Below are 12,386 nucleotides of genomic sequence, written 5' to 3'. Positions count from 1 at the left end.
TCAGCTGAAGGACTATAGGAGTTGCAGATCAATTAATCAACTAAATGTTTCAGCTTTAGATGCAGCAAAATTACATCCGCCAACATCATGAATTTGATACAAATGACAAAGAGTCACCCAAAATATTATAAATAAGTCACTAAAAGTTACTAGTATGCCCATGTTTCCATTGGCTGAAGGGGGGTTTTACAAGGAGACAGTGAATGTAGCATATGGCGTTAATCCAGCATGTTTGTTGTAACCATAAAAGACTCCATGCAGTGTATTTTTACAGTCTTCATTACACAGATTGTTCATTTACAGTGGTTGATACAGTTACATTATGTACAAGTAGTGTCATTAATTGCTTTCTTTCTTTATCACTGACAATCATAGATCTCTGTAGTGCATTCAGTTCCACAGCCAAAGGCACCTGTCTTTTCTTTGCAGTCACCACGCTGCTTACTTACAAATAATATCATTTATCCACCTGGAAAAGAAAAACCAAGCATTTCCACACCTGCTACAGCAAAACCAATACAAAAGCAAAAACAAACCCTGTGGAAGACTTAGATAAAACAAGTTCTGTCTGGAGTGTGATGATGAGGTATTAAAAAGTAAAAACACACACAATCTTATACAGTACATCAATCAGTTAATAGTCATATTGACCACTCATTCAAGTTTTATCTCCAATGGCAAACTCAAATCAAGGGTCAGCCTTGATATGATATGTTTTGATACATTTGACTCTATTATAACTTAATTATGCTACTCAGTTCGTCTGTAAGCGGATCTTTACCTGAACTGATTCTGACATGATCATTTCATCAAATTCCTCATTAAAATATATCAAGGTTCTGGATTTCACTGGAGCATTTTGAGTGCTCTGTGGTCTATATTCTGTCTAAGATACAGAATCTGCATAAAATACCTTCTACAGTATAGGGTTTTAGCAGCAGTCCACTCCCATTTCAACAAGCTGCTGTTGCTGATTCTCAGTAGCGAACATTGCACTCAGACTCGCTGGCGCTGCTGCTTTGTCTTCTCTGCTGACGCCCTCCGTCAGACTTCCAAGGGAGGTTTTCTGATGGGTTTAGGACCTCCGCCCCTGTCTCTATGCCCAGGACCTGCCTCTGCACCAGCTTGCAGTAGAGCCCCCCACTGGCCATCAGCTGACTGTGAGGGCCCTGTTCAGCCACACGGCCCCTGTCGATCACAATGATGTTGTCTGCTTTCTCCACTGTGCTGAGCCGATGGGCGATCACCAGCACCGTGTGCTCCCGTATGATGTTGTTCAGAGCCTGCTGAACCTGCAATGGATAGTCACAGACATAAATCAACACCTCTCTGAAACATTATATCATTCACTAATGTTGTATTTACTACAGGCTATATTACAGGGCTGCACTACATCTAACAGGTGCTGCAGATGTCATTTGGCTTTGGTAATTGTAGCAGTTTACTTACAATGTGCTCACTTTCTGCATCCAGAGCGCTGGTTGCCTCATCTAGGATAAGAACACGTGGGTTGCGGATGAGAGCTCTTGCTATGGCCACCCTTTGTTTCTGTCCCCCTGACAACTGGGTGCCCTTCTCTCCAACACCTGGGAAAAAATAAGGTGTGACATACATAATAGTTAGTAGCATTTAATTTCAGAAAACAATAATATGTAGTTACCGTTAGGCTCTTTTACATTTTGGAGGCATTTTTGTCTTTATTTGGTTAGTGGACAGAGGAGAGAGGACTAGAAATAAGCGTAGCGAGAGTAAATTCCCAGCCAGACTCAATTGTACTTGAATATAGACCAGAATAAGTGGAATGTGACTAATAATAATGAAATTCTTGGATTAAAACTGCTTTTATGTGTCAATAATAAATATCTGTAAAAACTTTTTTTATGCAAGACGCGTACTTTTCAAAATAAAGTAATGATTAAGATGAAACTTGACTAGATGAGACTAGATCCCACTCAACCTGAACTAACCGTGAGCTCTCTCGCAGGAGACCAGTCCAGGGTATGTAAAGAAAAACATAAATCAGTGCAATATTGATATTACTTAGTGTTTGTTTCTATTATGCTAATCACTGACTGGATGTCCTTGATAACATACCTTTTCCATTACTAATACAGTGACTTGCATATTAACAGATCACATAATTACTTGTCTCATAGCCTTTGGGGAGGGTGGTGATAAAGTCATGAGCGTTAGCCTTGGTGGCAGCCTGCACCACAGCCTCCATGGGGACGTCACTCAGGCCATACGTGATGTTTTCCTCGACCGTCCGGGCAAAGAGTACAGGCTCTTGGCCCACTAGAGCTACCTGCAGAGACAAAATAACAAATGGATGAAACTATGTGTGAAAAACATTAACCAACAAGTAGCAAAAGATAAGCATATTCCTATATATCGTATATATCTTCTTCCTCTGTGCCATAAAGCTCCATTGTTGTCCAAAACCTATTACAACACACCATTGAGCCGCACTGTTGAACTTGGTGACATGTTCCTTCATTATCAGGAACACACACACTGTAGTTTATTTTGACTCACTCCCACACACACCCTCCTGCTGTAGGAAATACTCACTGGAGCACCCAATGTGGATTAATCAGCAGCTGAAAATAGGCCCTCACACATGCACCATTTACTCCAGTTTGAGTAAGATTTGCTAAAACTACAGCACCCAGCTGTTTCAGGAAATTACTTAGCCTTAAAAAAACAAACAATGTATATAGAGTATGTCACACATTTTTAAAGATAGGAACAAATGGGCTTGGGGCCACAGACGGAGTAGGGAAACTGTAAACTGACAGATGAAAAAGGGCCTTGTTGGTTTTGGGCTTTTGCTGGGATTTTTTGACAATAAGAAAAAATATAGAACAACATCAGTCTCCTCCTTTAAAAGAACACCCTGTCATACCCCTGAAACTATGTCTGTTACACTAATTTATACAGACCTTGGAGTGGAGGTAGTCGTGCTGGAAGGTGTGAACAGGTTTTCCATCCAGCAGCACTTGGCCTTGTTGAGGAAGGTAGAAGTTTTCCAGCAGACTCACACAGGAGCTCTTTCCACTGCCTGAGGGTCCCACGAGGGCTGTGACCTCTCCTGGCCGCAGGGTGAATGACACTCCCTACACAAGGAACCGATTCAGGAAGTGATTTTCTTCAAACTTAGAAAATCAGACATCTTTTTATCTAGTAAGAAGAATGGGTTTCAAGGCCGGAGGGCTACTGATATTTGGGATTTATGTTACTTATATCTGATAATATTTGCAAAAAATTCGATCTGTAAATATGACCATGATCATGTTCAAATATCACAAAAAAAAAAACTGTTTCCCCAGAATAACAATGTAAAGTAGCTTTTAGACACAGATTAATTACATAAAATACTTTTAATTGAAAGTTTTTATGAAAGGCTTGTATTGGCCCAATATTTTATATAAACTGACCCTGAGCTCTGCAACATAAAGCCAAACTGACCAGCTGTGAATAGTGCATTAGTTATACAGGGTTTCTCAACACAGTGTAGCAGCAAGATCCCTCAGAACAAACCTTGAGGATATCAATCTCAGGGCGTGTCGGGTAGGCAAACGTGATGTCTTTAAATTCAACTAGACCGGTACATGTGTCTGGAACCTCTGTACCATCAGCTCGGTGTTTGGGTTCCCTGTCTAGATACTCAAAAACCTTCTCAGCTGCTCCCACACCCTGCATGAGGCCTGTGTACACCGACGCAATGCTCTGAAACATGAATTACAAAGGAGCATTAGCATCATGTACTTGTTTTTGTAGACTTGTAATAAAAAGATATAAAGGAAACAGATAACATACCTCCAGACATTCTCCCAGCTCGAGCATGTATATGAAAAAAGATATCAAGGCACCACTGCTCATCTGACCAGTAACCACAAGGTGACCCCCATAGTAGAGGATAGCAACCTCCAGAGCGAGCTCTGAAATCTGAAAAACACACACAAGTACTGTAACAAACAGTTATCAATAAAAAAAAAAAAAAACAGAACAGATTTAGAGCTTTACTGTTGATACCTACACAACTGGACCACATGTAGCAAGCATAGGCCAGGGCTTGCTTTTTGTTGAGCTGGAACATGACTAAGAGTTTGGCATAGTAGGAGTCAGCCTCCCCACACTCGTTGGCAAAGCTCCGCACCGTCCTCATGGCTGAAATGGTTTCTTCTGCAACTTTGTTGGCCTCTGCAAGAGTTGTTTGCACTTCTTTGGTCAGTTTCTGTAAAAATAACATTAAAACAGAGATGTTACTCAGTTTTATCTTCAAAATAAATCATCAGTACAGATACAAAACAAAACTACTTTACCTTGTAGTATTGTCCGTAAAGTGTAGAGACGACGGCAATGAAAGGGAATCCCATGATGGTCACCAGTGTGAGCTTCCAGGACATCCCAAACATGAAGATGAAGAAGCCAGCACCCTTGATGGTGCTCCTCAGAAAGATGTTGACATTCTGGGAGATGAGATCACTCACTTGGGTGGTGTCAGCTGACAGACGTGAAATGATGTCACCTACAGGGTGATATAGGCACGTAGTAGCATTAGGAGGACAGCTCTATTGTCAAAGAGGGCCCTTGAGTAGGTGAAGGAACAAAAGATGGATGGATGTATTAATAGCGTTTCCAGGTCACCTGTGTGGTTGTCATCAAAAAAGGCAATTTCCTGCCTCATCAGAGTTCTGAAGAGATGGTTCCTGAGCCGAAGGTTTAATCGAGCAAATGTCATGGTGAAGACTCCTCCACGCACTCCCATTGCAAGTGAACTGAGGAGAAAGAAAGGATCGTCAAACATTTTTCTGGTTTGTGGACAGGACACGTGAAGAATAAATAAAACAAACATAACATACGTCCCTCTCACACCAGTCATTTCATTTTGAAAATCCACCCAGGATTACAGTGACGACACACATACATTTCACAATCAGAAGACAATCTGTATATTGTATTGTATATTGTATTGTATATTGTGTAAACACCCACCTGGCTAAGGCCAGCACTGCCACTGTAATGACCGGTTTAGCAAAGTACTCCATGCTCTTGTGAACCACAATGCTGTCTATGGCCTTCCCATAGTAGTACGGTATGAAGGCTTCACCTGAAGGGAGACACCATGATAAACTCTCAGAGCTGCTCACATATTTCTGAGTTTGGAATTTGTCTGTGAATGTTCTCATTCGTCCAGGTCATTGCACTAGTCAGACTAGTCCGCACTAGTCAGACTAGTGCGGACTAGAGAGACCAATACATAAGAACTGATGAAGCCGCTTGGATAAGAGGCGAAACGTCTTCCACAGACAAATACAAGTCCAGTTGCCTTCGATTTAATTTGAGAGAGAGAGTTTGGAATTGATTATTCCTACATAATGAGTTACAGTATCTTAAATGTCATCAGTAAAAGCAAGATGCTTAGTGAGAACTTTTGGACAACAATGAGATATTTGTTTTCAAATTAACTTCAGAAATGGAATAGAGTTAGGTTAAGAGTGTAGTTGTTTCTCAGGTGTAAGCATTTGCTGCTTTTCTTTGTCTTACGTGATAATAAACTAAGTATCTTTGAGTTTTGGACCAATAGCTGAAGAAAACTATCTATTTTTAAAAAGTCACATTTCTTCTTTGTCTAATTTCTGACATTTCATAGACCAAACGATTAACTGAGAAAATAATCAGTCAATCAATCAATCAAGCAAGCAATCAATCAATCAATAATAAAAAATAATCATTATCTGCTGCCCCTGTTCAGTGGGTCTTAATTTATACTGGTACACATTTTGAAGGTGAGGTGTTTTTGCCAGACAGTTTACACTTTATGGACGAGCACTGTTTAGAAGCTTTTTAGAGGAGTTAGTATGTAAAACCCTGCATCCAAAAATGCTCTGTATGTTCAATAAGGTGCTATAAAGTTCCTGTTCCTGTCTCAAATTTTATTTCTTCTTTTTGTCTGTTGTGGAAGATGAAGAAACCAAGAGCCTTGTACTTTGACATTAACAATGGCACTTAACTGCATTTTTATGAAGCCAAATCTTAAAGTGTTGTGTGATAAGGAATGAGTAACACAGTCACAACCTACAGGCTCAGTACTTAAATTGCCATAGAAAGGCTCTGTTGAGATATTGAGCAAAAGTGTTGCAATCCTGTGTAACAGACAGGTGGAAACACTGTGACTGGACAGGTTTATATTACGATGTTGAGGTCACTCACACACAGCAGAGATGAGGAGGAAGAGGACAGCTACAGACACCAGTCCACCATCCTTCTTGCAGAAGGTTAGCAAACGTCCCAGTGTTGCCCCAGAGCTGGTCTTCTCCTTCTCCTGGATTCCCTCCTCCTTCTGCTTCTTCCTCTCACACCCCACACCCCGCTCCTCCTCACCACCTGTCCCCACCAGCTTCTCAGTGTCCTCAGAGTCTCCTCCGCCTCTGTTGCTGGTGCTGCTGGTGCCGCTGTCGTGAGCGCTCACTGAGACGGACTGCTTCCCCAGCAGGCTCCAGAGCAGCATGACTCCCAGAGAGGAGGCACAAGTCCAGCATATCAGGCTCAGGAGCCAGGGCTGGTGTGTCAGAGGCTCCACTTCAGACAGCATCAGCAGCTTGGCCAGGGCATAGGTGATGATGACCAGGCAGATGAGGAGAATGAGGGTGGTGAGTGTAACGACCCTTGGTGGGCCGTCCTCCTTGTTCCATGATACACCTATGGAGGCTCCCAGCAGAAGGGAGGCTCGGAGCAGCACAGTCCCCCAGAGGTCCAACACTGACTGGAGGATGTTAAAGTCCAGGACATCCTTTCTGAATATGATCAAGTGTGATCCATGTGTGTATAGGACAGTGCTGATGACAATATCCAGTAGGACAAACAACACAGTGCAGCTCACACTTATTTTGATGCCCATGCTGATTATCAAGGCAAAGTTACAGGGAGTTATGACAAGTACTATCAGTGGTATACTATCCCAGATAACTACAAAAACTGGCTTTTCAAAATAAAACTCAGGGTGATTAGCAACTAGACTCAAATGTAGGACATCTGGTCAAAATTTAAATGAGGCCTTACATTCAGAAAAACACATAATAAATACATACTGCCAGAATCATTATATGGTATTTTAAGATCACTCAGAATTTGGCAGAAATGATTCCAAATAGGATTATTTGAATTACTTCTTTACACTTACTGTTATTTTGAAGGAATTTGCTTCCGGTCCTCTGCGGCTCGTAACAAGAGGAAAATGAGGTAGTATAATATAACAAGCTTAATTTAAGCTGTACCTACGCTATAAATGATTGCCCTGTAAGGTTGGAACATTGCTCTCAGTCTAGCACATGTTCTACTACATTATTGGCTGCATGTATAAGTTAGCCATTAGCAGGCAGTGAATTGTGTTGCGTCAGGTTACAAATGCGTCCATGTTATTAAATCCCTGGAGGTCCAGTCAGGTGTCCACAGGAACCTTAAACCATTTACTATAGTTTTTCTATATTCATAGTAAAATACACAACATCGTAAATAGTAGCCTACACTTGCTACATGCTACTTAACTCAAAACGAGCAAAGTAGGTTTAAGAGAATGAAGTGACACTAGCGAGGTGGACGCCGGTTTCAAAGATCGTCTACACAACAGAGGACTCCCACTTGACAGGAACTACAAACTGGCATAAACACACACACACGCTTACTGCTTCGTACAATACGTATCTTAACTGTCATAAATCTGATGTATCCGTGATGAAATGACCTTGGCATCAGTGAAGTCAGTCATATTATAAAGCCCCCCCCCCAGTTTTCACATAATCAATAGTAGTACTAATATATATATAGTGAACTAATATTTTCAAAATTAAACTTCAAATAAATCACTTCTTGTTACATGAAAAAAGAATTTCAGTGAATTATAGTTAGCTAGCTCCAAACACATTCAAACTGCCACACAGGTTTACCCTTTAGAAACGGAGAATTCACTCCGCAGTGGTTTTAATTTATAAAGGAGTCAGAATGATACCTCATTGCTTTTGACCTACCTTTGCTTTCTGACGCACAACAGTTGTTGCGGAAGTGAACGTGTTGTGTAGCCCCTCTCACCAGGAATTGTAGCGCGTTTAAGAGCATCAGGCATGGATCATGGATGTATTATAAGAATTTATAATAATGTATTATAAGAACATTCAGGCATCACAAAAACCAACGACCCTTCTCTCTTTGATGGGAGAACGTTTTTTTGTGAAAGTGATGTTTTGTGAAATCTCAATGAAACACCAGAATAAAGTGTGTATGAAGTGTCTTTCTGTTCATTTTAGTTTCACTGCTGCAACTTCAGTTTTGGTTCACTTTCTTTAGATCTATTTTATAATTTCTGTTTTTATACTGTTTTCCTATGGTGCTTTTTATTCTATTCTTATGTTTCTTTTAATTTCTGTTAAGAACATTGAATGACCTGTGTATGATACTGTGCTATGCAAATAAATTTCCCTTCATTGCCTTCACTCTCACTGCTCTTATCAGCTTTTTTTCCAGCAGGAGCAGACAGCTGTTTTGTTTTCATCATCAGTAGACTCAATGTTCACCTGTCCTGCCCCAAACAACAGGCAGTTAGTGGCTACACACGGTGGAGCATTTGGCAGCTAGAGACACATTTTTCTTGGGAGATGGAGACCAAACCAGAGCTGAAAGAAAAGTGAATATAGGACTTACCTTCATCAAGTGGATAAAAACATGACTCCAAATGAATTCTAATGTTGCTCTCTGTTACCCTGAATGTGTTAATAGGCAACTATTTGCTAATACATTTAATACCACAACCTTATGAGATTATAAAATGCCATGTTTTCAGCTTTTTAAATTTAATTTTAACAGTAACGAACGCTCACAAGCAATATCTAATTTCCTGTCATGTAATGGCTATACACCAAGGCTTCACAAATAAAACAATACCTTTATTTTAAAGCACTGCAGTGTAAGAACATGTTGTACGACAAAGTGAAAACAATTAAGTTCACATCATTTTCATGGGAAACACTTTTTTGTTGGGAATTGGGAGGAAAAAGCTCAACAATTCTTGAGGGTCAACGCTTCCTTCCGGATCTTTGGCCAGCGAATTCTGTTTCTAAGTGTGAGATTCATCTACAAGTGACACATCAACCCGCAGTGTCTTCAACTGTAGTAGCACTCATCATCACATTCATCAGGATTTCCATCTTCGGTCCAAGACTTCAGGCAGCTCATGATGACATGCAGTCGTGCTCTGATGGGATCTCTACTCTCCAGTATTTTCAAACTGTCCCTCTCAGTGGACGTCAGACTCGGGTAAGTGATATGCTAACTCAGTCTTTATGTCTTCGGCGCTGTTTTGCTCGGTGGAAAGCACCGTGTCAACAGGAAAAGACAAATATAAACTCTCTTTCAGTTTTTTGGGTGAGGGCGAGTCTCCAGCACCGAACAGAGGGTCTGCAATTTTAAAGGTCATCGAGGGCATGTTATGTGTCCTGCGTTTGGCGTTCTTCTTCTTCTCTTGTTTGTACGCTGCGTTCATATTGGCTAGCACCTGGAAGTGAAACACATATTTAGGCACAAAACAGAAGGGATGTTAAAAGAACAATACAAAAAATCTGAGCTGAATCATTTCCCTCCATATCTACCGTATGTTAAATAACAGTTATGTAATGAGTTAATAAATCAAAGCAGATAAATGTATGTATTTGTGAATATTCTGTCCACAGGTTTGCTGTCGAATGACACATGGGTAATACTAGTGTTGACTCTGTATCCTAAATAATTAATATTTTCTTACACCTGAGGTTTCTGTGACAGAAAGGTGTAAGAATCAGGTTTCTGTCATGTAATACACATGAATGTGCACAACAGTCAACACAAATGAAGACATCATGTCCAACATGTTACGATACATGCCAAGCACCATGTCTGGGGCACATGAAAACATAAACAATGCAACAGCAAGCTTGGTTGAATGTATGTGTACTATCAACTGTGGCCAGTCACAGAGGGAACGAAAACTGTTAAAGCTGCCCAGCCCTAATATAAGGTCATGTGACTATTGTCTTAAGACAGACTTAACGCCATCTCAAGTGACCTTTAAAGACGCAGCACTGAGAAACATCGTTCCTCAGCTTTGCATGTATGTAAAGTTGCGCACATGTGAAAATCAAACAAAGAACGAACTCCAACACCTGCATTATTTTCATTCATGAGATAAAATAAATTAATGTGAATTACCAGCTGCTTAATGGAGTTCTGTTGCTCTTGCATTATTGTCATATATGTAGAGGCCTCCTCCTTTGTGGAATACATATCCTGTTCTTGCTCGTCATAATTCAGCAGGCTCAGTGTAGTCTAGAGGACAGGAAGGGACATGTAATAAGCAGACACCCATACACATAGTTAGGCTTCTTCCCTCAGTCTTACCTCATTAGGTAAATTAGCTTTCCTGTTGAACATGAGGGAGTAAGGGGTGAACTTGGTCGTAGGGTTGGTGGACGTCCTGAACAAAAACAGCACAGGGTCCAGAAAGTCGTCCCATTCCGCCTGCTTATCCGTTACCATCTGCACAACAGCTTCCTTCAGTAAAGGACTCGTGCAGTCGTGGAGCGGGTTGAGCTGAGGTTGATCCAGAGGAGACACCTTCTGCACGATGCTCCACCTGTCGCACAGCAGCTTCGTAACCTGGAAAACATCCGTATATGCACTGACAAAACCGACCAACAAACAGTACCACAATCTCTGATCGGTTTATTTCAAATGAACTTTGTGATTCACAGCTCACCTCATCACAGAAGTCAGCATTCTGCATGCATACTATTGTTTTAGGGGCACCAAACCTAATTCAGCAGAGAACAGATTTAGTGCAATTTCAGGTTAAAAATATCTTAAAATTGAGGGTATCAACATGCATTAAACTACAAGTAGTGGCCTAGATTTAGATCTCATTTCAACTTCAGTGACTATTCAAGGTTTTATGTATTTTACCTGTATATACATTTGGAGATGCATCTTGCAACAGAGAAAGCATCTGTCTTTTGCACTGGAAATGCTTCTGGCCATTTACTGAGGTAATCGATGAGGACTGTAACATGAGTGTTGCCTTGCTGTGTCTCTGGAAATGGTCCTGGTGAGAGAAGAGAAAAACAAAACAGGTGTCAAACTAAGGAAAGAAATTAAAGAACAGAAAAATGTTATTTGTTGATTTAATTGAGGCAAAAACCTATAATGTCAATCCCAACAATATCCCAAGGTGTGTCCACTTTTATAGGCCGAACCGTCCTTGCCAGGTTTTTATTCCTCTCTGTGTGCTGACAGGTCTCACATACTTTAATCTGGAACAGGCAGGAAACAGTTATCATATTATCAGTGTAGTACCCTGTGATATTAACTGAGCCAAACAAAGATTTAAGTACCCAATCCACTACATCCTTGATGATCCCAAGCCAGTAGTACTTGCTCTGGATTCTGTGGACAGTCTTCTTTTGGCCCAGGTGATGGCCGATGTCGTTGAAGTGGCAGTCAAGAAAAATCTGCCTCTTCCTCTCAGCCTCAATTACCACCTCCCTCTTCTCCTCTTTCTTGGGTCCCACATAGTACAACTTGCCCTCTTGAATAAAAATATGAATGAATGAGACGTGTGAGATATTTGACAATTATTGACAGTGTAAGCAAGGTTTAACTACCCCCAAACAGAAGACTAATACTGAATGCAGACAAATGTATAAGAGAGAGACTCCTGGCATACAGAAAGAACATGACACCATGCTCAATTGAAAAATATTTGTACTTAACTTAGTCGTGTTTATCTGAAAAGCTGGATATTTGATTGAATATAACTTTGGAGTTGCTGGAAACATTTGAGGTTCATTCTTCAATTTGGCATTTACTCTATTTACCGAACACAACTTATCTCCTGAAAATGTAAACTTTTAAAAGTAGTTGAGATGTTTTTCCCATAACGCTTTCCCCCTAAGCAATATAACATAGTTAGCACCAAGAGCTAGTTTTAGAAGTTGAGAGTTAACTGATACAGAGTACTGGTTATGGTGAGCCACTAAGTCAATGAGCCGAATTTTCTAAGGACTCAGTCAGATTCATAAAATATCGTTTGTTATGTCCTAGAAGGTTCACACTTTGTGACAACCCAGGGAAGTTTAAATTGGCAGTTTTATGAATCGAAGTTCGTCATGTCAACAGACAGTAGCGCTAGAGGATAGCAATGCATACTCAGTGTTTGCCACTATTAAATTCAAGTTTTAATATAACCCTTACCGTCAACGATAAACTTCTGGGCGTATCTTTTGAGATTCTTCTTTCGTAAAGGATTCATCGTCTGGGGCAAACAGCCTTTAGCCACTAAAGTGTAAATGTCACCGAGTTTA

General features: G+C 40.6%; 1 protein-coding gene across 1 annotated transcript; it reads right to left on the bottom strand.

The window, feature by feature from the left end:
• Window positions 1-283: 283 nt before the first annotated feature.
• On the bottom strand, window positions 284-7,597 carry abcb9 (ATP binding cassette subfamily B member 9). Its single transcript, XM_022753019.1, has 11 exons — window positions 6,217-7,597; window positions 4,999-5,113; window positions 4,651-4,781; window positions 4,326-4,531; window positions 4,040-4,237; window positions 3,820-3,948; window positions 3,541-3,729; window positions 2,943-3,116; window positions 2,146-2,305; window positions 1,450-1,586; window positions 284-1,292 (listed from the first exon to the last, which is right to left on the bottom strand). Exons 1-11 carry the CDS (start codon window positions 6,902-6,904, stop codon window positions 978-980), a joined length of 2,442 nt encoding a protein of 813 aa, XP_022608740.1. The 5' UTR covers window positions 6,905-7,597; the 3' UTR covers window positions 284-977.
• Between the last annotated feature and the right edge of the window lie 4,789 nt (window positions 7,598-12,386).

Source organism: Seriola dumerili, unplaced genomic scaffold (genome assembly GCF_002260705.1).
Source record: "Seriola dumerili isolate Sdu_G_001 unplaced genomic scaffold, Sdu_1.0 BDQW01000017.1, whole genome shotgun sequence".
Classification (NCBI taxonomy): Eukaryota; Metazoa; Chordata; class Actinopteri; order Carangiformes; family Carangidae; genus Seriola; species Seriola dumerili.
Note: the sequence above shows the minus strand (reverse complement) of the source record. Positions and strands in the feature narration are given on the sequence as shown.